This window comes from Notamacropus eugenii, chromosome 5, assembly GCF_028372415.1.
Source record: "Notamacropus eugenii isolate mMacEug1 chromosome 5, mMacEug1.pri_v2, whole genome shotgun sequence".
NCBI classification, from domain to species: Eukaryota; Metazoa; Chordata; class Mammalia; order Diprotodontia; family Macropodidae; genus Notamacropus; species Notamacropus eugenii.
Genome location: NC_092876.1, coordinates 457781082 through 457808680, shown reverse-complemented (window position 1 = coordinate 457808680; position 27599 = coordinate 457781082). Strand labels below are relative to the sequence as shown.

The 27599-nt window shown below is 39.3% G+C and overlaps 1 protein-coding gene across 1 annotated transcript; it reads right to left on the bottom strand.

The window, feature by feature from the left end:
* Positions 1-151: 151 nt before the first annotated feature.
* Positions 152-27485, bottom strand: EIF1AX (eukaryotic translation initiation factor 1A X-linked). Its single transcript, XM_072615319.1, has 7 exons — positions 27128-27485; positions 10082-10165; positions 8207-8310; positions 5664-5714; positions 4423-4504; positions 3637-3728; positions 152-567 (listed from the first exon to the last, which is right to left on the bottom strand). Exons 1-7 carry the CDS (start codon positions 27141-27143, stop codon positions 562-564), a joined length of 435 nt encoding a protein of 144 aa, XP_072471420.1. The 5' UTR covers positions 27144-27485; the 3' UTR covers positions 152-561.
* Between the last annotated feature and the right edge of the window lie 114 nt (positions 27486-27599).

Below are 27599 nucleotides of genomic sequence, written 5' to 3'. Positions count from 1 at the left end.
TAGCCACAAGCGACTAATATATGAAAAACAGACCCATGCATTATGACTTTAAATGCAGATTTCTGCCTCCCTTAAATTTTATCAAAAACTCAAGTGAAATTATAAGCAACTAGAATATACAGAAAGACTCTGTACAGTGAAAAGACACAAATTCAAACTAGGGATTTAATTATAATCCATGATAATCATAGGGCAAACAATTTATTCAAAACATCAATTTACTGGAAGGTGGTCAAAATAAGAAAGGCAGTAATGCATTTAAAAAAAAATCCGACCAAATAGATGTTACGGTTCTTTACCCAAATACTGAAGATCTAATTCACCAAAGAGACAAAATGGGCTTAACATTTCACTTAAGGTAATTCAGCATTATCAGTTTTTAAAGAAATATAAATATTGTCAAACAAACATCGAAAATAAATCAGTCTGGTTTAACAAGCTGCACTCATGCTTATGAAGTTTCATTCTTCTTAACAGGATGGGACTTGGCCAAAAATCCAAATGAAAATATCAAAGTAGAACAATCCTCTGAAAAATCGGAATGTAAATGTCGAGTTCAATTTAGATCTGTAAATAAGAAGAAAATCAGAAACAAGAGGATTCCATTTTTAACAAAACCATGATCGTTATTTTATCTTCTAACATAAAATGTATTATTTGATTGGTTACCAACCCACACAAATATTTATTCAACTAATTTTGTTGCAATGCAAAAGCTTGTCTAACAAATATTTCCTTAAGTCCTGCAAGCTTGAGAAGTAAACATTTTATTATAATATCTATGTATAGTTATTAGACCCAGACCTGAATATTGTACACATTTGAAGGTTTTGATAAAGTATCTATGTATGCATCCATCTATCTATCCATCCATCCATCCATCCATCCATGTACCTATTTATCATCATTTGTTAGGATGCTTCCCTCTGCTCTAACAGAGTTCTCCTCAGACATAATCCTGAGGCCAATCAGCAACAAAGATTAGGTACAGACCTGTCTAGACTTTGGAAGGTCTGCAACTCTTCAGATGGCAAGAGTTTCCATTTTTTATGTATCTAATGTTTCATAGCTATGTCTCCCCCTGCTAAATTCTAAGTATTATCTTTTGTCATACCTTTCACTACCTGCCCAGTTACACAGCTGGGATATTTAATAAAGTATTTATTCAACGAACTTACAATTACAAGGCTATGGGGGTGTTAAAGGAAAGGGTACAGTGCATTTTCTCCAACACCCCAAATCCTTATCCATTTCCTCATTGTTTTTTCCCCACCATCTGCCTACTCTTTCTAAAAGAACTGATGAAACAAAATCTGTAAGTACCCTTGACCTGTTTTGCAGACTTTGCTATTTCAGACTCTAAGCACAGTGTCTGGCGATGTGTAGACATGAAAACAGTCTTACTTACTGAATTTTTCTAATGGGCCAGACTTGGTTAGAAAAGGAACTTAAGAAATAAGGTATGGATGGGTGTTGATGACAAGGCAGAAAAGTATAGCTTCTTTTATTCCATCTACCAGTTACAAAACAGCTGCTTCTGGCTAATGAAAGGGGAAAAACCCCTAGACTACAGAGAAGTCCTTAGCTCTTAGGTTCTTTTCTCTAAATCTGCAAAGTAATTCACTCTCATGGCATCAACAATCATTACTATTCTGACAGTTCATGAATGTTGGACCTGTCTCCTCTCCACGTGCACCTCAAACCCAATATAACCCAAATCACGCTCTCCTGATCATCTTAACCCTGCAAACCAGTCCCTTCTCCAAAAGCTCTTGTCTTATTATGGTTCCAGGCTCAGCTTGGGAATCATCTGTTAACTCAATTTCCCTAAATATAATTACCAAGTCCTTTCTATTTTCTCTTTATATAATGTCTCTTATACCAATCTAGCTGAACTGAAAAAACTCATCACTGGGATAAACTTCTCAGCCACAGTTACTCTCAGAGATCCCCTCCCTACTAGGATGTTAGCATGTTTATGAACGATGACAGTATAGGGAGAGCCCTCATTGATGAACTCAGATTCAAGTACTGAACATTTCCTGAAACAGTCTTTGCCTGCACATTTAATTTGCTACCATCCTAATCCAAGTTAGGAGTACTCCAGAAGTTTACTACCTGGGGTTCTTGACCATAGTCTTTTCCAACTCACCCTAAAATTGATGCCACATTTAATTTTCCTAATATACTGATTTGTATGCCACTTCTTGCTCAAGAATCTTAAATGACTGTCAGCCTGACCTACAGGTTCCCAACCCCCGGACTACTGCAATCAATCTTGTACCTATCTTTCCAAAACTGCTTGTTATTATTCCCCAACACCAATCTTCCAACCTCATCAAATCACTCTCTCCACTCAAACACAGAAAGGTTATTCTTGCTTTCACATTTTAGCTCCTGCTTGGAGTAAAAATATACTTTGTCCCTGGTTGCAAGTGGCTTCCTAATTCCTTTTCAATCTAAAATTCTACTATTCCTTCAAGGTCAAATTAACTACTTCCTCCATAAAAGCTTTTCCCCAACACTCCAACCCCCTACTTACCACAGTAAGCAAACTTTATCAATTCTTCCCAAGCACACAAAAAAGAACTTTTTAACATTACTAAATTTGGCCTTTTTTTTGAAAAACAAAAAACACACCTAAATCTTATTAAGAAAATCTCAAGATTTCATTCAAACACAGCAACAGGAGAAAGGTAATGAAGTATTTTTTTCTCGGGCACAATATGGCATTAAAATGCACCACTACCACCTCATCTCCAAACTACTAATCTATTAAGCTTTGCAAATACAGTGTACAGCTTTAAAACCAAAAAAAAAACCAAACTTATGCGGTTTGGTAATTGTGTCAACATTTTTCCATTGTAACAAGTTTTGTGTCCACTTTCATATATGAGAGGACAAGGAAGAAGCCTATTCAGAATAAAATCAACTAGCTATTAACCTAGTAGATATTAGCATATTCTGTGAAATAGAATATACAAACAGAATGGAATATTAGTGCAGCATTTATATGAAACATATTAGTATAAAATTATCTAGTAAATATATATTAGATGTTGATGCTTAAAAGGGAGTTCTCTGTGGAAATCACATTATACTTCACAAAGAGGGGAGTTAAAAAAATGAGTGAACTAGCTCCTTATATTTTTATTCTAGGTGAATATACTGATTGTATTAACAAATTATTACAAAAGACTTGTTAGAGAAGGGGTATGGTGAAATATAAGAATAAGGAATTTGGAAGCAAGGACTGTGAAGTTGTCATTTACTACTGGACAATCTATTTAACTTCTCTGAGCTCCAGTTTCCTTATCTGGAAGGGGCAATGATGACCTCTGAGACTATTTCTTTCAGAGTTCTTATGAGACTCCAAACAAACATGAGGGATTAGAGCATGGAATCGTTACTAACTGTCTGGCACTTGAATTGCCAAAAAAGAAAACTTCCAGGTTAAATGTCTGATGGACATTCAACACCCCCACTGATATGGTATTTGAATAAGTTGATATTTGAATTCCTCTCTTAGTATCTTAAAATAGTATTAGAGCAGTACTATTGGAAATCTTGGAACATATTTAGATGAAATGATATGAAGATCGAGAGTTTCTTTTGAGAGAACATTTGAACACGTACATCATCAATGTCTTCATCATCATCCCCGATATCATCAAACTGGATTTCATCATCATCTCCAGGACCAAATGTGTCTGTTTCATTGATTTTGGCTATAAAGAGAAAAATAGAAACAAATTCATATTACACATCATTAAAAAGGAATTCCCATCAAAAGCATTATCTCTTATAAACCATTTAATAGCTTAAATACGTAATATATTTACAAGACAAATAACTTCAACCAAAACATAAACCTCTCTAGCCAGCTATATTTACCACTGCCATACAAGAATAATCATTTCCTGTGAAGTTTATGGCAATGGTATCCATATGTAATATGGTATCACAAAGGAACAATTTTTCTTAGTTTGGAAAAAAAAGGTATTAAAAAACTGAAACAAAAATCCTACTGGATTTCACTTTATTAGGATAATGTAGGGACTAAAAACACTGATTATCCTATAAAAACTCAATGCCAACATTAAGTTCTCTCATGTTCTTGCTTGGCTTAGCTTAGATACACACTAATTCTCTATCGCTTCCCCAAATTAAGTGCTTTTAGCAACACTGTCCTAAAGGTCAGAGATAACATATGGGAACAGATGTCCCACTAATAATTACCACCAGTAGTATTCTAGGAACAAATGCTTCTGTTTTGCAATACCTGTCAGTATACGATGTACAATTAAATTCCACAGGTAATTCTAAATATGCCAAAATGACAATTCTTCTGATTTATTTTTGACCCAAATGATAGAAAGAACAAGCAGCTAGAGAAAAGATTTATAGGTATTGTTTTCCTACCGTGCTCTGGAAGTTCCCCGTATGCTTTTAAGCTTCTTGCTTCATCTGCATTGTATTTCAGTATAACATCGGCTTTGTTATCCTTTAAAACACACACAAAACACACTCAAAATTGGTATCACCAATAGTTTTATAAATGTCTTCAAACTGAACGCTAAAAGTGTAAGACCAAAGGTAAACTCATTCCTTTCATCCTGTGGTGCCATCTCTCCCCTTTTAAAACTTCCAGCTTAACTCCTTTACCCCCCTTCTTTCTACATATTCCTAAATGTGTTTATCAAACAGCAGGAAGGTGTCTAATGTACACAGCTGAGAAACATTAGCACCCTAATAAACAATCTTGGTTCTAGAGCACAGAAAAAGTAAAGGACTATGGCTACAAAGTGTCCTACAGACTGTGAACTGGAGTGGACTATACTGGAAACGACGTGTACTTTAAAAAAAAAAAGCTATCAAAAGAATTTGAAAAATACCAACTGCATGAAAATATGTTTAGAGACTAATCTGATAAATATAATTGAGCATCAGCTGTCTTGGACTTACTGAAAAAAGGAATTTTCTGGTCTATCATTCCTGATTCCAATTCCTAGCGCCTCCTCATGCGTTTGATTGTACTTGTTTTCTCTGTATGTATACTACACAACTTTATCCATTCACTTACTTCCTTGTAAGAAGCTTACTGAGAATAGATGTTGTTTCATGCTTTGCATCTGAATCCTCAGGGCCTAGCTGAATGCCTGCTGATAAATATACTACTGACTTCTAAAGAAAACTGTATCTTCACTTGAAAAATAAAACTGTATCAAGGAATAATTTTTTCATAATTGTAGCTAATTATCTGTTTACAAAAAGCAACTACCCTACAGATCAATCAAAGTGATGAAGTGAGTTCCATAAGAGTAAACAAAAGTATACAGATCCTTGAGACTGGAAAGATAAAGAATGAAGGGCAATAGGACAAAATCATACCATAACAGCAAAGGCATGGCTAAGATGAACATGTGTTTATTCATACCATTCTGAGACATTATGAGAGTCAGTTAGAGGAGCTTTATGATCAAGAAATAAAAGCACTGCTTTAGAGTGCAGTCAACCCACAGAGAAAAATGTATCACAAGGTCACTATCGTAGAGAATTCAGGGCTTTCTAGATCATTCATCTGATTAAGAAGATGTCTCTTAAGTCCTTGGTTTCTCCAAAAAGTTGTTAGTAAACAAATGAAATTAACAGTAAATATTCACCTGGTAGTCTCGGAGACCAACCAATATAATGTCCGATGTATTTATCCAAACCTATAAAAGGTAAAGAAAGAGTTTATTATATTCACAAACTCTAAACTCAAGACAATTAAAGGAACAAAACCAAGTTTAAACGTGGAATATTTCCACCAAATCATAAGTCTACATAACAGTTAAGTACAAAAAACTTCTAAAATTCGTCTGAAAAGAAACACAAAAAAAGCAATATTAGCATCTACTCAACTCAAATTTTCTGACTGTCCTGAGAGAGACACAGGCTGAAGCTACTACAGTTCCTTAAGGCAAAGATTATCAGCTGTGCAAGGTGTTCAAATACATTTGATGAAAACTGAAGAAATTTGGTAAAAATTTTGAAATGATCATCTTGGTTTTTGAGGGTGACACAGCTATTATATTGAATTATGGCAAAATATAAGGTAATAATAATGTATTCCTCCTCCATTAGTGTAAAAAAACTGTGCTGTTTCCTAAGGCAGAAAATCTGGGACAAAGATTTCATAACAGGGGAAAATATTCTTCATATTCCTAAGCACAGACTATTCCCATGCAGAGCAAAAACCTACTTTTTCTATATAAGGAAAGGAGAAAAAAATCCAGTTACTTAAAGAAAGTGTCACAAAATTTTAAATTTGTTTTAAAAAATAGTTCTCATGTGGATCTCAGCTAAAATGTTCCATACCAACAACAGGTCTCACCAACACTTGGTGGCAGCATACTCTAGTTTTAGGTTGAATCCTTTGAAATGTTATACCTCTTGATTTTAAATATACTAAATTATTAAACACTACATATTCCTGCTGAAATTTCAGTTGTAGAGAAAGATATGTGCAAGAGGGAAAATAGGGAGAAGAGGATGAGAACTGCAAAATTTCTATCTTAGAACCTGGTCTGCTTGGAATTTTAGAAATGCTTCCTTTTACAGTATGACAGTAATATTTATATACCTATAAATTAATTTGGGAGAAGTCTTTACTCATTTAGGATTAGAAAAAGAACTGTAATTTAGAAAAAAATAAGACCTACATTTTTTACATTTTCTATAACATACAAACAAGCTGTGTATTAATGTTTTAAAAACTGAAGGATTCCACAAAAATCATAGTAATGCTTGTAGGCTCATAATACTTGCAAGTAGACAAGACTTGAAGAGGTCATCTCATTCAATACTCTCATTTTACAAATGACTCCCAGAAAGCACAATGATTTATGAAACATACCAGAGACAGTAAACTGGCAGAACTGAAAGTTGAATGTAGGACCCTACTCCAAATCCAATGCTTTTTTACAACTTGGCTGCCTCAAAGCTAACAGTCTCTTACCTTCTAAATATCCATAAAATATTTGTACCAGTGTTCAAATACCTAACATTCAAATAGAATTTTAAAAACCAGGTCAAAAACCTGGTTATTCCTATGTTGATACCTTTGCCTGACGTTTGCTTAATTGATTACTGCTACTTTGAGACATAAAACATTAAAACTGTGAGTCCAAGCAAAATAACCCATCATACTTGTATTTTATTCTTCTCCTCTCAAGGCCACTTAAAATAAAATTTTATTTTTAAAAATATCAACATGTGAACCATGATGATTGCTAAACCTTATCCTAGTGCAAAAGGTTCTTTAACCTGGGGTCCATGAATTTGATAACTGTATTTAAATACAATTGACCTCTTTTTTAAGATCTATGTATTTTATGCATTTTAAAACATTATTTTCAGAAAGGTTCTTCACCAGGTCGTTTGGCCAAGTGACTTGCTTTATAAAGATCATACTGGTCCAACTAGTCTGGGCAATACAAAAGGGCAACACTGTGCATACCCTTTGATTCAGCAACACCACTGCTGTGTCTGTATCCCAAAGAGATCCAAGAAAAAGAAAAATGACCTATGTGTAAAAATATTTATAGCAGTTCTTTTTTTTGGAGGCAAAGAACTGAAAATTGGGGGAGATGTCTATCAATTGGGCAATGACTGAAAAAATTGTGGCATATGACTGTAATGGAATATTATCATGAAATAAGTTGGGAGAGAGGAGGGGGAGATTCAGAAAAACCTGAAAGACTTCTACAAATTGATGCAAAGTGAACAGAATTGGAACACTGCACAAAGTAACAGCAATATCAACAGTAACGTTGATTAACTGTGAAAGATTCAGCTACTCTGATCAATGCAATGATCCACAGTATACAGTACCTCCAAAAGATCTATGATAAAAAATGCTCTCCACCTCCAGGGAAAGAACTGATGAACTCTGAACACAGACAAGCATATTTAAAAAAATTTTTCTACCTTCTCCCCTCACAATGTGGCTAATGTGAAAATGTTTTGCATGATTTCACGTGTATAAAGATTATATTTCTTGCCTTCTCAATGGAGGTAGAGAATTTATTTTTGTAATGGGAAAAAAAAAAAGATTGTACTGATAGTAAGTCGCCAGGATTTGAATCACTTTTCCCTGCAATTAAAACTATAATTAGTCATATTATAAAAGAAATACCCAGTGCATTCCTTCCCCCACATATACCTTTTTTCTTAATTTCCCTCTGATGTGACATAACCTCTTCACACCATCAAAACACATTGCTTCTAATCGTCCATTTCCCAACATTTTGATCACCTGGGCATATTCTGAAAACAAAGAATGGAAGAGAAAAAAACATAAAAGAAATGTCTCCAAAGATCTCTTATTAAAAGTACATTCCTATCGCTAAGGTTTATGTCAAAACGATCCCGCCTGCTGGATGATTACACACAGCCACACAATTGCAGGAAGTACACTTAAGGAAGTGCACTTATTTTACCCAGGACTTTAAAGTCGTTCCAAAGAAATAATCTGTTTGATAAAAGCTTCAGTACATACTACAACTTTCTTCTTCCCGTGCTGTCCCTATCTCACACAAGCTGGAAGTACAGGAGCTGCTCAAAGGCCTGAACCCACTACTAATCTGTATGGCAGCTTTGGCCTGCTGTTTCCAGCCTGGTGGCTTGTCATGCTGATGGTGGGTTTAATGTGTACATTCAATTGGCCTACACCACTGCAGCTCCCTCAGCCTCCCTGAGGCAAAGACTATAGCCGTGTGCCACATCATTGTTTTTACATATTCACATTTTTTAAAAAAATAACGTAAGCATTAAAAGATACTGTTCTGAACTTTTATATGAAAAATGATATAGTAACTTAAAAATCCTTTTAATTTATATATTAAATCATGCTCACAAAACTATTTGCATACTTCTACTTTGCTAAATTTTATTTGATTTGTTATGTGTACCTAAAAATCATAAAACTAGAATCTTATAAAAAGTTCTTACCATTCCAGCTTTTCACTAAAAATTGGGCTTCTCTCCCAATGAGCTCAAATAATAAGGTTTTATTACATTTCATTCATAAAGCAGAATATGAAGTTACTTTTCAAATATATAACATCTATCAGTCCAATCTCTTGTGTTGCTTTTCCTTTAATAAACAGTGAGTCCTCTAAGCACAGAAAACCTTCAGAAGTTTCAGAGGTGTGTGTGTGTGAATGTGTGTATGTAATTTATGTACATGTGTATGTGTGTGTATGTTTATCCATACATACATAAAAACTTTTTTTACAAGTGGAGGAAATTTTAGGAATTATGTAGCACAGAGGTGTCAAACACGCAGTCCACAGGCAGCTCAGCCAAAACCAAATTTAAATGTGGAAACAAACAAACAAACAAAAAACCAATAAAAAAATATTCCTCTGTAGTTTTCTAAGTCAAAATGGGGCCCAGGGATCCTTCTAGATATTTAGTGGCCCCATTTTTATTTGAGTTTGACACTGCTGATAGAGCCCATACCACTTCTTTCAGAAGCGAGGAAAGTGAAACCCAAGGTTAAACGACTTGACTGCCTAAGGTGCTAAAGTTATACTTGCTGATAATTATATTTTCTAATTTGGTAATTCACAGTCAAAATTTCATTAACTTGAACTCTGTGGCTATCTAATAATACCTAGTCAGATTATCTAATTACTTAGTTAGAGATTTTAAAATGAAAATATTTCTGTGTTTCGCTATCAATTTCTACTTTAATTCAGATTTCTGAGATCCACGTTATGGCTTTTGGGAGGGTGCTACAGCCAGCTGGCCAAGGAAAGGTGAACAATAAAGCCAGAACAACATAACTAGCTATCACTGAAAGAAATCACCACCTGACACTGAGCACTGACTACTGAAGTCGGTGCACTCTTTCTCTTTGCCTTCTTTGGTTAAATTTGTTTTCCCTATAAGAAAAATGCAACAGAATTTCAACCATACATTTTTCAACTTCTAAGACAAAGGAAACTAGTTTAACAGGTGTCCTCTAACACCTCCTAAACATAGCCTACATATCAGAAAGTTGTTAAATTAGTTAGAAAAGTAGCACACTTACCCTGTCCATCTTCCTTGAAGACCAATTCTCGTTTTTCAGATTCATTTTCATTCTTTCCTCTACGCCTATTTTTACCTCCCTTACCTAAGGATTAAAAAGAAACTATAAAAACTTGTATGCAACATACAAAGTAACCATAGCTAAAAGAAGGCTAATAAATCTTAAAAAACAAAACCAATGTTATTTCAGATATATCTTTGACATTCTTCACGTCCTAGAGAAAAGGTATGACTACAGGTGCTCCAAGAAACAGGTAACAGGACTTTTCTGGTTAATATGGAGGGGTTAAAAGTGGTAGAGCAATGCAGTTCTCCAATATACATTCCAACGTGTGTGTGTGTGTGTGTGTGCGCGCGCATTCATCCTTCGTTGCTGAAGAAGACCATGCCATCAGAGAAATGATGACATGACTTGCACTTGACTGTTTTGGGTGAGGGAGGGCTGTGCAGGTCACCAGTCTCACTTCTCCTCCAGAGCCATCTGAATCCAGTGAAAAGATATTCATCAGGATGACTGGAGATGACCCAGGATGAGGCAATAGGGGTTAAGTGACTTGCCCAAGGTAACACAGCTAGTGAGTGTCAAGTGTCTGAGGTGAAATTTGAATTCAGGTCCTCCTGACTCCTGTACTAGTGCTCTATCTACTGCACCACCTCGCTGCCCTAATACATTCCAATAGAAATCTAGCAAAGGAAGCCCATAACCTTCAAACTGGGAAGCACCAAGGGGAGAGGGAAGGTCTGGCATACTCCAACCTCAGACAATCTACAAAGATCTTTCATTCAAGAAGGAGGGAGTAAAGCCTGGTCTTGGCACAAAGTCCCAAATCAGGAATTCAGACTGAAGACAGGAGTGAAGAGAAGACACCAAACACTATGAATAAATATTATGGGCTGAGAAATGCCCAACAGGATAATTCAGTATAGACTAATTGCAAGCAAAGCCTCAGAGAAAAAAAATGGCCTGGTCACAAGGACAATAATTCTAGAAGAGATGAAGCAAGAAATAAAAAATCTTATTACAAGTGAAATGAGAGTTTCTGAGAGAAAAAATTGTAAGGAGAATAACTTAGAATAAAAGGTAAAAAAAATCCACCTTCACCAAGTAATGAAGTCCTTAAAAATTAAAAAAGAGCAAAATGACTGATTCCATGAAACAAAAAGTAATATCAGGAAAGTGAAACGTTAAAAAAAACCCCTTCAATATCATATTCAAGAAACCATTAAGGAAAACTGCCCAGAACCAGATGACAAAGTGAAAACAGAAAAGAATTTAAAAATCATCTCCTGAAATCTACAAAATGAAAATTACCAGGAATGTCACCCAAAATTCTGCAGCTTTCAGCTCCAAGGAAAAAAAAGTGAAAGTAGCCCACAGTTCAAGTACTAAGAAATTATAGTCAGGAATTCACAGTATTAAGAAGAAAGCATTATAAAGGAAGGAAAATCTTGGAGTATGGTATCCTAAAAGGAAAAAGATAAAGGCTTACAACTTACCCTAAAGTGCTAGATATAATCCTATAGAGAAAAAATTGATCTTGAATGAAGAGATAACTCCTAAGCACTTCTGTTGAAAAAAATTAAAGATGATTTCTGCTATTACTACTAATAGCTAGCGATTGAAGGTTTGAGAAATGCTTTTTTTGGAATGCTGTATCATTTCATCTTCACAACAATCCTGTAAAGCAGGTGTGTTATTCTCATGTCCCAGATGAAGCAACTGAGGTAGATAAAGGTTAAGTGTCTTGCTCACAATTACACAGCAAGCTAAATGTCTTAATGGATTCATCTGGCTCTCCCTGACTCCAGGTCAGGCTCCATCAAGTAAAAGTTAACATTATCTGAGTAAGTGAAAAGGACTACACCAAGATGAAGTGCTAATTCTAACAAAGGAAGAGACCAATCAATGTCTCTTCAGAACCCATATGTCTTTCAGGGGGCTTTGGGGGTTGTTTGTACTAATGATAAAATTAAGGAGGAAAGGAAAGGGAGGTGAAAAATATAGTTAAGGAAGAAATAAGCAAGAGGGTGGGACTCATTTCCAATACTGAGTATGTGAGAACATAAAAAACATGGAGGAAGAAGTAGGAGGAACAGTTTATCTCATGAACCTTACTTTTATCTGAACCAGAAAATGTACACATGAATGCATGCGTAACAATACGTTAAACCCATCAAGGCAGCAGGTGGGTATAGGGAGAGGGAAAAAAGGAGTTCAAAGTCAAAGTAAAGCAAATTTCAACTTCAAAAGGCAGATATTACAGAAAAGGAATCTCCCTTTTTTTAATGCAATGGACCCCTTTGGCAATCATGGTGAAGCCTACTGACCCCTTTCTCAGAAGAATGCTTTCAAATAACTGAAGAAAGTACTAAATTTCAATTAGAGGTTGGTGAAAATATCTAGTTTTCTTTTCCTATCCAAATTCACAGATTCTTTGAAGTCTACTCATGTCCCCTGGAGGTCTCTAGACTCCACACTTTAATCCCTAGTATGCTGCACTGTAAAAAATGAACAATTCTGATGAAAGACAAGAACATGATCCATTCAAAGTTTTATCATAATTCCTGAAGATAAATGAATGCCACCCACCTCTTGACAGAGAAGTTATGGACTAATATGCAAAACGAGATACTAATTTTTGAATAGTCAATGTGGAAATTTCTATTCCTTCACTACATTTATTATAAAGATTTTTTTCCTTCCTTTGTGCCAGTTTGGCTGGGTGGAGGGAAGGGAAGAATGACCAAGAAAAGCAGAAATATGTGTAGGTGATAATATAAATGCTTGGTAAGTGGAAAAAAAAAAAACAACCTGACATAAAAAGGGTAAGAACCAGTGATCAGCAAATGGATGTTATGCACCACTCAGACCCACATAATGCTGAAAGCTCTGCTCTCCAAAATGAAACACAGAGAACAGGAGAGTCTGCTGACTCCAATCATACACAACATCCTCATTCATCAGTGAACAACTGGGAGAAGAATGACATCACAGGATGGCATCATTGTTAGTGTCTAAACAGTTATTAAAATCCCAACTAGCTCTGTATGTAATTTCAAAATAACATCATTTAGCTTTTTTTAAATGAAATCAAGACAGGATGAACAGTAAGAGGAAACTGGGGACAGAAGTCTATGTCAGTCGAATGTCAATACACTCTAGTGTTACATCAGGGGAGGGAAGGAGAGATAAGTGTATCAAAATCAGAACACTGGAGCAAAAGAATTTTCTCTTAAGCTTCCATGCATTGAACTAAGTACGGATGAGGGAACCACCATTTATTCTTCCAATATTTGTTAAATATCTTGCATTTGTCCTTCATTTTTGAAGAGGACCATGACATCAGGGAAATTATGACTTGCAGTTGACTTTGACTGAGGGAGGGCTGTGCAAGATTACCAGCCTAGCCTCACTTTCTCCTTCAGAGCCATCTGGATCCAGTGACCAGATATTCATCAGGATGACTGGAGATGACCCAGGATGCAGTGGGAGACCCTGGTCCTTTTAGGCTAAGGTCTTTTCAGGTACTCACTTGAAAAGTGAGGCATGCTGGCACTGCCTTTCAGGGGAGGTAATGCCCACTCAGAGAATGGGCCTCTGTAAGAAGTGAATCAAGGGATGGTCCCTTTAATTAGAAAAAAAAAAACCAAGCTGGGAGGGGAAGACCCCCAGGATTGCTGTTCCAAAGAGAAACAGTTACCACTGACATGCACTCTAAACCAGGAGGACCCAAAAGAAGTCGTTAAGATGCCAAGCATCTACTGTGCACAGCAGAGAACTGTGTTAGGTATTGTGGAAGACACAGCAGGCAGTCTAAGAGAAAGATAAGAAAAACAGATAATACACAATATTATAAGATGAATGCACCAAAGTTGTTCCTACAAGTCTTATGTGAGGCCTGAGGGGGAGGCTATTAGAGACAAGGGGAGTGAAAGAAAGGTCCATGTAGAAAGTGGTTTTTCACGATTTTCTTGAATTACTCTCATTTCTCTTCCCAATTTTCCTCTTCTTCTCTTGATTTTCAAAATCCTTTTTAAGCTCTTCTATGACTAGAGGCCAATTTTTTCTTGGAAGCTTTGACTTTGTTGCCTTCTGAGCGTCAGTTTTGATCTTTCTTGCTGCTGTGAGAAGACGACCATGACATCAAGACGATGACATGACTTGCATTGGCTTTGATTTGAGTTTACGTCCAACACTCTAGTATGTCATGCTGATTCTCTAGCAAAGCAAAATACAAAGGAGCCATCAAAAGGTTTCCAACAGAGAGATGACATGGTCAGATCTTCTGCCAGAAGTGGACTAGATGAATCCCAGCTTCTGATAAGATTGAAAAGAAATAAAGACAGGAAAATACGTTAAGGGTGGAAATGAGGAATGGTGTACTAGGGTGCAAGAGGCATGGGGATGAAGTTGTGGATTGAGAAATACTTCAGGTGGCCTGAAGTTTAAACCTGTCTTCTCTTGTCTTATTTTCATGAAGCTGGTGGATGAATTATTGGGCCTGGACTCAGGAAATTCAAAATCTGGCTTCAGGCACTAGTGGTGTGATCCTGGGAAAATTATTTAACCCCTGCTTACCTCAGTTTCTTCAACTATAATATGGAGATGATAATGGCACTTCCCCTTGCAGGTCTGTTGTGAAGATCAAATGAACTAAGATTTGTAAAAAAAGCACAGTGCCTGGCACAAAGTATGTTTCATAATACTTGATAAATACTTTAATAATACTTAATAAAGGCTCATTTTCTCCCTCCTTCCCAAAATATTATAGTGTAACAGCTGCTCATTATCACATATATAATGGCTCTCCATATAGTGGGGTAGAGAGTTAAGATCTTTGCCTTTCAAATTTCTTCTAAGTTAAAAAGTCACTTGTAGATGAGCAACAATTCTAATAATCTGGCAAATCAACATCAAACTTCGGGGGAATCTCATTTAATTCGAAACATACTTACTTACTAACCATGTAATACAAAGCAGAGATACAGCAACCAGCATCTGAGTTCCAGCTTCTACATCATATAACAGGTAAATCACTTCATGCCCTAATTTGTGAAATGGGTAACATCTCGCTATCTACAGGATTGCTGTACAGAACTACAATAGCACAACCCAAACCCAAAACAAATATGCAAGGCACTCATGTCGACAACCCTTAGTTCCCTCACTTTTAACTTTAAAAATTATGAACTTAAATATCAACTAACATGAACATCTCGCTATACAAAGAAAATAGGATTGTAGGGGGAATTTTCTGTTACATACCATTTTAAATGTATTATTAAATTTGGTACAATACTAACAAAACTCTCCTGCTAATTTGTGTAATAATATCATAACAAATTCATATACCATGATTTGGTCCAGTCATTGCACAACTCTCATGGACACCCACTGTTTCCCTTGCTACAACAAAAAGTGTTCCTATAAATATTTTTGTACACAATTTCGTTTACTCTGTCTTGGACCTCTTTGGAGTATACTTCTACTAGTCTATAGGTCAAAGGGTATGCACAATTTAGTGACTTTCTGGACAAAGTTTCATTGCTTTTCACAACAGATGGACCACTTTACAGCTCCACCAAACAATGCAGGTCTATACAACATGTGATCCAACAAAGGATTTTGGGTGGCCTGAGAAAAATGTAGAGGATGTAAAAAGAAAGTAAAGATGTAAGAGTGCTTTGTCCCTGCCCTGCTTAACCTGCCTTCCACTAGTCACTACTGTGCCCTTCATGTAACTTGGTGGGTGAGCTGCCACTGCACATTCTCTCCTGTTTGTCACGAGACCCTTGGCAACCAACCAACCATCATCAGTCTGTCTCTAGTCTGAGAAGGGTGAGAATCGTATCCTTTTGCTGTATTTTCCATCATTACTGAGTTGAACAGGGACAAAGTCAGTGCAGCCATACCAATGCATCCATGAGAAACAAAAAAGGAATTTTGTTTCCACAGGGTTAAAACTCCTCCTAGCTTTGCGACAGCAGTTAATCAGAGTTGTGACCTAACAAGGTCAGGTAAACGGTCAGAAACTTGTGCGCAGGCTTGCCGAATTGTTTGAAGGAAAGCCTATCAGAGATGAGAACATGAAGTCTTGTGGTCAGGAGGCTTCACCTGGCCAATAGATGTCATGGCAGAAGTACAAACTTGGAACAGTATAAACGGTTTACATTGGTCAAAAAAAGTTGTAGTCTTCCTGTGGCTTTCCTTGGGAGCTCCCCATTCTTGAATGTAAAAATCAATGAAAATGGCTTTCCTGATTTCACAAGTATTGTTTCTTGTTTAAGGTGAGCACATCTCTCATGGTAGAGAACGTGCTCTCTTCTTGCAAGGAGATAAGAGATTCTTCTTTCACTTTGGACTCTAGTTTTGTTATCGGGTTGGGTGTGAGCCTTATTCTAGATGGGCAAGAGTGCAAGGGGGGGGAGGAGCCTGTTTATAACACACCTGCCACGTGCCATGAGATGAGCAGAAACAACACGAGGGTTTCTTTCCCTCCCTCACTGCATGGCCACCCACCCTCCAAGTTACATGAGTGTCTGGTTCTCTCTCCAAGGTCAGACTCTCAGTTCAGTATTGCTTTGTATGTGAGCAACTGCTGTGGAAATTTGTGGATTCTAACAATCAAGTTTTGGGGGTGACTTTGTAAAATGGGTGATAAAAAGAAATGGAAGATCAAATCAGAACATAAAGTATTTAATCTGGAGTGGACAAATATATACTTGCTTACTTTCATGAGAGACAAAATATTGTGTATTGTCTGCTGATGAGTAATAGTTTTTCAGAAGGAATACAATCTTTGTTTCCATTTCAAATCAAAACAACCTGACTTGAGCAAATTGGATACCAATGAAAAACAAATTAAAGCGTCCAAATGGTTGAAAAATCTCAGTGGGGAACAACAGTTTTTCAAGAAAGTAAACTCAGAAAATGAGCCAGCTACTAAGAATAGTTTTCAGATTTCTAAAGAAATTGATTTCAAACATGATTCTAGAATACAATAAACTGATTGCTGACAAGAAGTGTAATATGTCCCATTAACTAAATGTAAACAGTAAGAAAACCTGAAAAACATACTAAAAGCTGTACCACTTAGCAAAGTAATTTTTTAAACATCAACGTGATTTCATGATAAAAACCTTAAGTAATAAGTAATTAATTGATATTAATTGAAACTTTTTAAAAAAAATGTTTTACTTGCAAAATAATTTAATCATTAATTATACCTTTACTTGGAAAGTGAGCTGCTAAAAATCTCTGTGGTTCAAACAAGTTAAGACTATTTAATTTATGCCCCTACTCACTGCCACGTAGTGTAGATCTAGATTAGTGTATCTATCCTACCATTCCCTTTTCAATTCAATCTGATGAGTGATGAGACAGAACCTCAGAATTATCTTAATTTGTATTTCTTTTAATATTAGTGATGGGAGTATTTTTCATATGGTTGATACTGTGTGCCTCTCCTCTGAACAACTGCCTGTGCATAGCCTTTTCATCTGTCTACTGAAAAAGGGCTCTTATTCTTACACATTTGAATCAGTGCCCTATCTTGGCTATCAGACCTTTATTTGAAATTTGTAGCCAAGATCTTCCTCCAGTTAACTGTTTCACTTATAACCCTATCAATCACTTAGACAGCAACAAGTACCTGCTATTTCTAGGTTCTATGCTAGGAATTAGGGTTACAAAAATAAAAATGAAAGTCTCTCCTCTCAAGCTTAACTTCTATGGAGAGAAGAATACATACACATGCAAGTACTATAAAATATATACCAAGTAAGTATTTGGCAATGGGAGAGATATGAAGAGGCATTAGCAGTGATTACTCCCTTGCTGTGGCTTCACAGGACTTTCCCACTTTAGAAAAGTGTCAGCAATTTCAATGCCGTCTATTCCAGCAGCTCACACTTTTATTTGGGAGCCTAGTATTTTCATCACAATTTAACTACAAAGCACAAATGTAAAGTACTTCATTCTTCCAGTCCTTCTGGTGTGCAAACTAGGAATCATTCTCAACTCCTCACTATCTCTACCCCGCCCCATCGGATCTGTTGCTTAGGTCTGTCAATTTCATCCCTCAACTTTCTCCTACATATAAGCCTCTACTCTGACACTGCCACCACTCTAGTGCAGCCCTCATCACCTCAGGCCTGGATTACTGCAATAGCCTCTGGTGTACAGGTGCTAGCTGGCCTCAAATTTCCTCTCCAAGTCCTTTCTCCTTCCTCCATTTAGCTGATTAAGTGATTTCCTAAAAAAGGGAAGGTCAGATTATGCAGCCCTTGCCCTCCCCTCTTAACTTCAATAACTTCCTATTGCCTTCAAGACCAAATATGAATTGCTGGTTGGCATTCAAAGCCCTCCATAACCTAGCCCCCTCCAACCTTTCCAGTATTCTTATACTTTACTTCCTAAGACACACTCCCATCCAGTGTCACGGGTCTCCTGGTTGTTCCATGAACAAGACACTTCATCTCTCAGCTCCAGGCATTCTATCTGATTGTTTCCTGTTCCTGGAAGGCTCTCCCTCCCTGCTCTAACTACCAACCTCCCTAGCTTCCTTTAAGTCCTAACTAAAATGTCATGTTTTACAGAAGTCTTTCCTAACTCCTCTTAATTATATTATCTTCCCTATTTACCCTGTAGATGGCTGGTTTTGCATATATTTGTTTTCATGTTGTCTCTCCCACTTCAGTTTGCCTCTTTCTGTATCCCTAGCAATTAGTACAATCTCTGGAACACAGAAGGAGCTTAATGAATGCTTACTGATTGATTTTTGCTCAAAAACATCGCTTAGTATCAGCCTCAGAGATCTGGTTTCGAACTCTATTTCCTTCAAGTACAAACGCTCTATGTCTACTTTGTACATGGCCAGGATACACCGTGGCCTTGATGATCCTTTGCAATGCCCTTTGTGCAGCCCCACCCCCACTGTTTGGGTTTTGACTCTACAGGAACCAATGCCCCATGCAGTCTTTTTTTCTCTTTTTGTTTCAATGAGAGGGGGAAAATTCATTGATAAAACAAATCTATAATACTACGGCCCTCACGTTATCAAGACACCTTTTAATCTCTATCACAGACTCTCCTGTGTGAAAGTTCTGGTTTTTGTCCTCCTAAACTGAGTGTGAGAGAATAGGAAAGTTAAAGTTAATGGTATTCTTGAGCTACTTGATCTATTATGCCTCACTGTCAATTTTCTTTCCTCTCCCATTCTTTGCCTTATTTTTTACTAGCCTTAATCACTGAAAGGGTATTACACCTCAGTCAAACTGAGACCTAGGAATGACCACAGCTTAAAGAGGCCAACGTTCCCACTGCATCTGGGGTCATCTCCAGTCGTCCTGATCTATATCTTGCCACTGGGACCAGGTGGCTGTGGAGGAGAGAGTAAGGCTGGTGACTGCACAGCCTCCCTTATTTTAAATCCAATTCACTTGCAAGTCATGGCACCACCTTCCTGATGTCCTCTTCAAGAAAGAAGGATAAAGAATAACAGCAACTACCTTTCAATTTCTAAACATTTATATCCCACCCTCAGTCCTCCAAGAATTCCTCCTTTACTGAAGCTGAATTTTTCATCTGGGGTTTTTTATTCCCTTTTCCTAATCTTGTGGGGCTTGGGCCAAAAATTACTTTCATAAATCAACCCCATATTTATTTCCTCTCCAAAGCAAGCTATTTAGTGTCTATACTACACAAGGCACATAGGAAACAATAGTAACATAAAGGACTTTAGTTATCTTGACGAGGAAGATTAAAATATAAAAGAAAAAAAAAGAGACAGTAGTAAGTGCTAAATTAATGACTGCTTTAGGAATGCAAAGGAGAGAGAGACCACTAAAAGCTGCACAAAGAAAGTGGTATTCACGTTTAGGGTTGAGATAAATCAGCAAGGAGCAAGGACTGGGGATGAGAAGTGAGAATATCTTATTAGGTTGTAAATATAGGGGTTCTGTAAGCAAAGCAGAATCACTGAAGGTCTTTAAGGCTTTTAGGAAACGCTACTGATCAAGGGGATCTGATCAAGGGGATCTTCAGGAAGATTAGCTGGAGGTGCTCAGCCAGACAGACTTTGGGGGTATCAGAGGCTTCCCTCCTGCCGCCTTTACTCCTAATTTCAAAGGGAGCAGTAAGTCCCAATTTAAAACAAAGCGTAAACTTCATTTATCCTGATGCTCCTTTTAGCTGAAAGAGATCTCTACCTGCTGCCTCCACTTTATTTTTACTTACCACATTTCCTCCTTAAGACCTTTATAATCTAGCTCCTGCCCACTATATCCCATTACCTCAAAGGCAGTCACCAATTTCCATTTAAACTCACCCCCCGCCCCCCATACAGTAGGCTCTTCTCAGTCTTTAATCTTGATTTTATCATTAAGAGAGTAGTGACTGACAATAGTGGCTGGCAGTTGCCTCCATCTTGAGATGATCCTTACTAATAACCTGAGATACAGTACAACCCCTGCTCTTTTCTGCCTGCTTTTTCTGTGCCCCACTGGCTCTCCTAATCATACTCCCTTAACTGTAAATAATCCTCAAGGTACAACCCTCTAATCACCTCTTGGCCTTTTCTGTTGTCACCCAAACTTTCAGTTTACAGTACTTCACAGGTCATTTTCATTTAGGACCACCATTATTACTTTGAATTCAGTATCTCAACTTCCCTCAGAAAACTGGCTTCCCCACCCCCCAATTTCTTCATTTTTATCCATAGTCTGCATTGAACCCCTTTCTTGTATCATATCGTGAGTCAGGAGATCTGGTTTTTTGGCCTGGCTGTACCACCTCAAGCGTGGCCCTAAGTCACCTTAAGTTTGGCTAAAGTTTCCCTGTTTTTAAAATGAGGACAAGCTGATGATCTCCACAGTCCCTTCTATTTCTTTGATTCTACAATGTTTAACACCAATAAAGACAGTACTTTCCTTCAAGGTGATTACAAACTGTCAGAAAATGAAAACCATACGCAAATCTCTCCTTCGGGTCCCTCCCCTCCCCACACAATTCTATAGGCTGTTCATGTCCATCAAATGGCATGTCATAATCTGGGTAACCAGAATCTTGTAGTTGAGATCTGTTAGAACCACTGAGAGTCTGGCCTCTTCATCTGCTCAGGCTGATCCTGAATCTATAACCTTAACGATTCTTTGACTCTGGACTTAAAGAATTATAGAACGAATGAATTATACAAATTGGATGAACAGAACGAATCTACGACCTTATAGATTTCTTTTGGAAAGCTCTGAATATGAACACAAAAAAAGGATATCACAAAGTCTAATGGAGAGAGGCATGGTAGGGGTGAGCAGGTCACAACATATAATAAGGAACCTCACAGAAAAATAAGAGTAAAGAATGTCAACCAGGGAAATATATGATAAAAAAGAAATTAGGCCAGTAATATGGAAAAGGTGAGAGTCAAGACGTAAACAGCCCAAGTGGCTCTACTGCTGTATCTCTCAGCATCAGAGGAAAATGAAAAAAGCATTCAGAAAGGTAGCTGAGGATCCTGTGGTGAATTTATGGGAGGACAAGGATGAACAAAAAGGGACAGTTACAATCTACGTTATTCGAGAGAATATACCAATAGATGAATCATCAATGGGTTGAAAGTAAATGACAGTAAAAAGGCAGAACTGCTTAATATACTCATTTTGTTTGCAAAGAAAAATTAACTTGACACTAGAAATGATGGAACTAAAAAGTGATTGACAGTTGATATTGCTCTTGATGCATACTAATCACCTGGACCATCTGTACTACTTCCACTGATCCACTATTGGTAGGATCTGAAAGATTATGAAAAAATGGCAGAGGTGCTACTAAATTGGATAAGGGCAAATGTCCTAATTTCCAAAAAAAAAAAAAAAAAAAAAGGAAAGGAAACAGAGCCTGCAAACCACAGGCCAGTGAGCTCGGCTATGATTCCTGAGAAAAATTCTAGAACAGATTATTACAAAGGTAGTCTGGTGAATCAGAAAGGAAACTGATGACAATTACAAATGTCATGATGTTTTATAACAAAGAGCTGACACAGTTTCATCAAGACCAGGTCACACCAAAATAACCTCATCATCAAAGTACTATTTGAGAAGAATGATGTAAATATAATTTACCCGGGCTTCATCCAAGCTTCTGGTTAAAGCATCTCTTACTACTCTTACTGAGAAGATGGACTTGATTCTAATACACTCAGCACTGGGCAGAAGGACATATTCAAAGAGGAGTTATTCATACTTCAATGTTGATAAAGCAGAAGTCCCTAGGAGAATGACCCAGAGATATGGCTTGGCCCCATGCTACTTAACACTATCAATAACTTGGATAAAGGCATAGGTGATATGCTAATCACATGTGTAGATTACACCAAATTGGGAGGGATAGCTAACACATAGGACAGGATCCAAAATGACCTGGGACATGCTAGAATACTGGGCTGAATCTAATAAAATGAAATTCAGCAAAAATAAGCACAAAGTCTTGCACTTGGGCACACACACACACACACAAATCAACTTCACAACCATAAATAAGATAGTGGAGGCATGGATATACTACTGAAAAATCTAGGTGTTTTAGTGGACTATATGTAAGCTTAGTGAGTGAGCCATGTAGTAACAGCAGCCAACAATGCTTATTAAAATTTGTTTTACATTAATAGACCCATGACTTCAGGAACAGGGGAAGTGACTGTGTTACTGCCCTCCTCATACCTCAGTTCTGCTCACTGTGGTTTAAGCAAGGCTTTGATAAGCTGGAGAGTATCCAGGTGAGGGCAACATAAACAGTTAATGAAGGATATTGAGTCTATGACATATTTAAGTTCATTTAAAAGAATGGGGCATGTTTAACCTGAAAAAGACTCAGGGGAAGATGACAGCTTTTTCAAATATTTGAAAGGCTGTGATTTACAGGAAAGATCTGAGCTGTCGTGTCTGGATGCAAGAGGGCAGAACTAGAAGCACTGAATGGAAGTTACAAAAAAGGACAATTTTGGTTTGAATTAAAACTGTTCAAAAATGGAATGGGCTGCCTCAAGATGTATTGCACTCTCCTTTCTTGAAGGTCTTAAAGAGGCAGAAAGACCATTCATTGGATGTGTTATAATGGGTAATTCTTTTGTACATGTGCACACCTAATTATTTCATCTCAATTCCATACTCTAAGTGAAACTTTTATTAACTACCCACTATGCAGGGAGCAGTGCATTGGGAAAGACACAAAACTTGAGTAAGACAATGCTCCTACCCTCACGGAGCTTAGTCTAGGACAGTGAATGACATATGTACATGCACAGATAATTATAATGTAATGTAACACCTAAACTCATTCCAAATTATCGGACCTATTTCCAACTGCCTGCTGGACATCTCTCCCTGGATGTCCCATAACCATCCCTAAATACATCCAAGACATAACTCCCATTTCCCCAATTCCATTCCTTCTTCAAGTCTCTTTAGATTCAGGGCATAATCTTCTACCAAAAAACCCAAATATTCAGCTTTAGAGAACTCAGGGAATTGGTATGATGTAGTGAGAAGAGTACTTGCTCTAAAGGCAGAGGACCTAGGTACAAATCCTGCTTAAGTTATGATCTTGGGAAATCACTACACCTCCTCAGGCCTCAGTTTCCTTATCTGTAAAATGAGGAGGTTGAATTACATAACTTCTGAAGTCCCTTCCAACCCTCAATCTACCATCCCAAGTCATCCTTGACTTTCTCATCCTCATATCTGGACAGCTGCCAAATCTTCTTGATTCTCTTTCCACAACTGCTTTTCTACTGGCATCTTTTCTCCTCATGGACATAGCTTCTATCCTAGTCTAGTTAGGTATAACTGCTCACCAAGAATATTGTAAATAGCTGCCTCCGTCTCTTCTTCAGAAATGTAAACAGATAGGACCAGACTAAAAATTCTTCTATCCCTCCTGATTGCCTGAACATAGCATTTAACTACAGCTGAAACCTGCCCCCCCCCTTTTTCTATCTTACCACCTTTCTATGCCTTATCAAGCTAATCTTTACATACAACATTCTATGTCTTTTCATGGGCAGCCTTAATATACACTCCCTTCTTACCATCCCTATTTTCCTTCACAGCACAATTCATAAGAAACCTTTCCTACTCTCTCTGTGACCCCATATCTAAACTGTTGCCATGTCCGGTTGCTTTATCTTTTAACATCTCTTGCATATGCTTCTTTCTCTCCGGGAGCAGCACCACTTTGGGTGCAGGCCTTTGCTCTCTCACATATGCATTATTGGAATAGCCAGTTGAGTGATCTATTTACCATAAGTCTCTCCCCAGAGAAGTCCACCCTCCACTCAGCTGTCAGTGGTCTTCCTCAAACACAGATCTGACCGTGTCGCTCTCCTAACTCAACAAACTCCATTGTCTCAAATATAAAAATCCTGTTTGGTGTTGAAAGGTCATCATAACTTATCTTCTCCTATCATCACCTTTCCGGTGGTTTTACATTTTACTCACTCATATGTACTCTGCAATCCACTGACACTAACCTTAATGTTCCTTGAATAAAGCACTGCATCTCCTGACTTGACATGTTTGTTGGCTGTATCTAATATCTGGAATGGTCTATCTCCTAGTTTCCCAGGTTCCCTTCAAGTCCCAAGAAAAATCCCACTTTCTAAGCCTTTCCTGATCCCCAGACTCCTTTAATGCTAGTTAAAGCATTCCCTCTAAGATTCTCTTTAGTATATCCAGTACATACATATTTTGTGTGTTCACTGTGGTTTGCCTGTGGTCTCCCCCATTAGATTGTGAGCTCCTTGAGAGCAGGGGCTATTTTTTGCCTTTGTATCCCCAGTACTTAGCAAAAAGTAGGCACTGAAAATGTCTGACTGGCTGAAATTTACTTCTGTGTTCATGTTTTTATCTATTTGCATCCCTCCTCCTCCAATATAAGCTCCAGAAAAGCTTCGCACCCAAAGTACCTAGCACACTAGCCAAAGAGGTTACTAGCAGTAGTTCTCAACCTTTGAATTCAAGGATGCTTTTACAAGGTGAAAGAATTTCAAGGCTCTTCATTAATATCCACTGATTAAGAAAATACATCAACAGAAAACTTCTGAATTCAGTTATTTAAATTTCTGCAAGCACGAAGCTATGCTGGCACCCTAGAACTAGGAGGAACAAGAGGAACAAAGTGGGTTAAGGCAACTGAATGAAAGTTCTGGATCCCATTGGGTTGGAAAACATTAGTCAGGCCAGGTGTTCTTAACTTGGGCTCCATGGACTTGGATGTGAAAAATATTACATCTTTATTTTTATTAACCTCCAACTAAAATTTATCATTTCCCTCATTATTTAAGAACATTATTATGAAGAGGTCCAAAGGCTCCACCAAACTGTCAAAGAGAACCATGGTGCAAAAAAAGGTTAAGAACTCCTGCTCTAGACCTATCATCCACAACAAGTTATTGTGAAGTTTTAGTTACAAATCTATAATTACAAAGTAAAAACTAAAACCAAGAGTTTCAGAAAGGAACCAAGGGTGGTCTATATAAAGTTCGTGGCCTCAAAGTTTTCAAATATTCAAGATAGGTATAGTCCCAAACTTCCAAATTCTTCCCTGACATCAGACTGGCAAGCAACAGACTTGCACAGCTGGGTAACAAAGTTACCAAGTGAAGTTTCAGTGTCTTCTAGTATCCACCTCAAAATCCAGCAGCAGCTGGAACCCAAAGGGAGGAATAGTACATGTGGTGCACAAGTAAGGGGCTTCCTCAGTTCACTGGAAGGGGTGGACAGCAGGCATTAAAGAGATCCTCTCAGATCACCTACAACTTAAAGAGGGAGCCCAAGGAATCCCCCTCATCCTTTCCCACACGGCTGCACTTCTTCTCGACCTCATTCCACACGATGAAGTAGGTCAGTGCTGAAGTTCCCCCCAAGCTGAGAGTTCTCAGTAGCCTGCACCCCTCGGCTCTGGCACGTGTGGTGTCTTCCCCACTCAGACTGTGAACTCCTGGAGGGCAGAAACCATTTCAAACCCTGGTGTCACCGGGGCTTAGCACGGTGCCTGGCAGGTGAGTGCTTCCTACACGTTTGATCCTGACTCAACTGACTGTATGTTTCCATTACCCAACCAAAGCTCCCCTACCACTCCTTATCTCGGACTCACATTCGCCAAGTTCAGTACCAAGAAAACTACATTCACAAAGCTTTGGGACTTTAGATTAAATAAAAACAAAGCGTCCTCTGCGTGGGGGGACCGAGTCCTGAGTAACCTCTTCTCAAAGGCACCTTGGGATGAGACAAACCAGCGACCCCCTTAGGAAGACCCCCCGTGCCTGGCTCACCCTCTCGTCACTTTACTGCCATACAGACAAATGCCCACGGGCAGACAGAGCTTGGCACAGCTCCGAGGACCCAAGGGTGGCACACCCAGGACGCGGCAGCGCGCGTGGACGGGAGCCCGGCTAGGAGGAGGGACGCCCACGCCGACGAGGGGCAGGTCTGCTCAACCCCGTCACGAGCGCCTCCCTCCCCGCCTCCAGCCGAAGCCCCTAAAACAACCGGGCCCTGGGAACGATCCCTCCGCTCCCCCCGACCCGGGCCGGGGCCCTCACGTTGGCACGCTGTCTGCCCCACGGTCTGGGAGCTCCTCGGAGGCAGGCCTTGGCCCACGTCCGGCCGCCCGGACGGTCCGCCTCTCGTGGTCACGCCCTCCCCCCAGACGCACCGATCGCTGCCCCGAGAAGCCAACGGGTCTGGTTTTGGGGGGATTAGAGGAGGTGACCGGGCGATCCCCTCCAAGACCAGCACCCGGTCCCGAGCCCTCCCCCGCCGGCCGCTCCTCCGCGGGCCTCGGTCTCCCCTCCAGGCGGGCAGCGGCCGGGGAGAGCCCACGTCTGCGCCCCGCAGGCCCGACCAACATGGCGCCGGCACGGCGCCCGACCTCGGAGGGAGCCCCGACTTCCTCCCCCCCTCCTCCGGACACCTGAGGGCCGCAGGTAGGCCCCGCGGGAGGGCCTAGGCCGCGGCCCGGCGCCACCAGGCCGCGGGCCGGGGGCGTTACCTTTATTCTTGGGCATGGCTGCGGCGGCCTCGGCGGGGTCTCCGTGTCCCTCTCGGGCGGCGGCTCTTCCGAAGGACGCGCGGCGGGCGCTGGGCCGGAGCGGGGAGCGGGAGGGCGCGGAGAACGCGGGGGCCGCGCGGGGCAGAGGTCGCGTGCGCAGGAAAGCCCCGGCCGCCCGCTAGGGGGGAGTCCCTCTCGCGCGACCTCCCTCGTCCCACGCTGCGAAACCAGCAAATGGCGTCGCGGGGAGCGTGCGTCCCTTCCCTCCGCCTCCGCCGACGGCTCCGCCCCCCTCGGGCGCGCAGGCGCGGCCAACGGAAACCCCGCCTCCGAACGTCCGGGACCCAGAATCCTTTGCGTCCCGGCGCGTGGAGTGTGTCGTGTGCGGGGGGCGGGGCCAGAGGCTCCGCCCCTGAGCGCCTCCCCTCCCCCACTTGTTCTGTGCCGGCTCCGCGTTTTCGCAGCCCGGCTT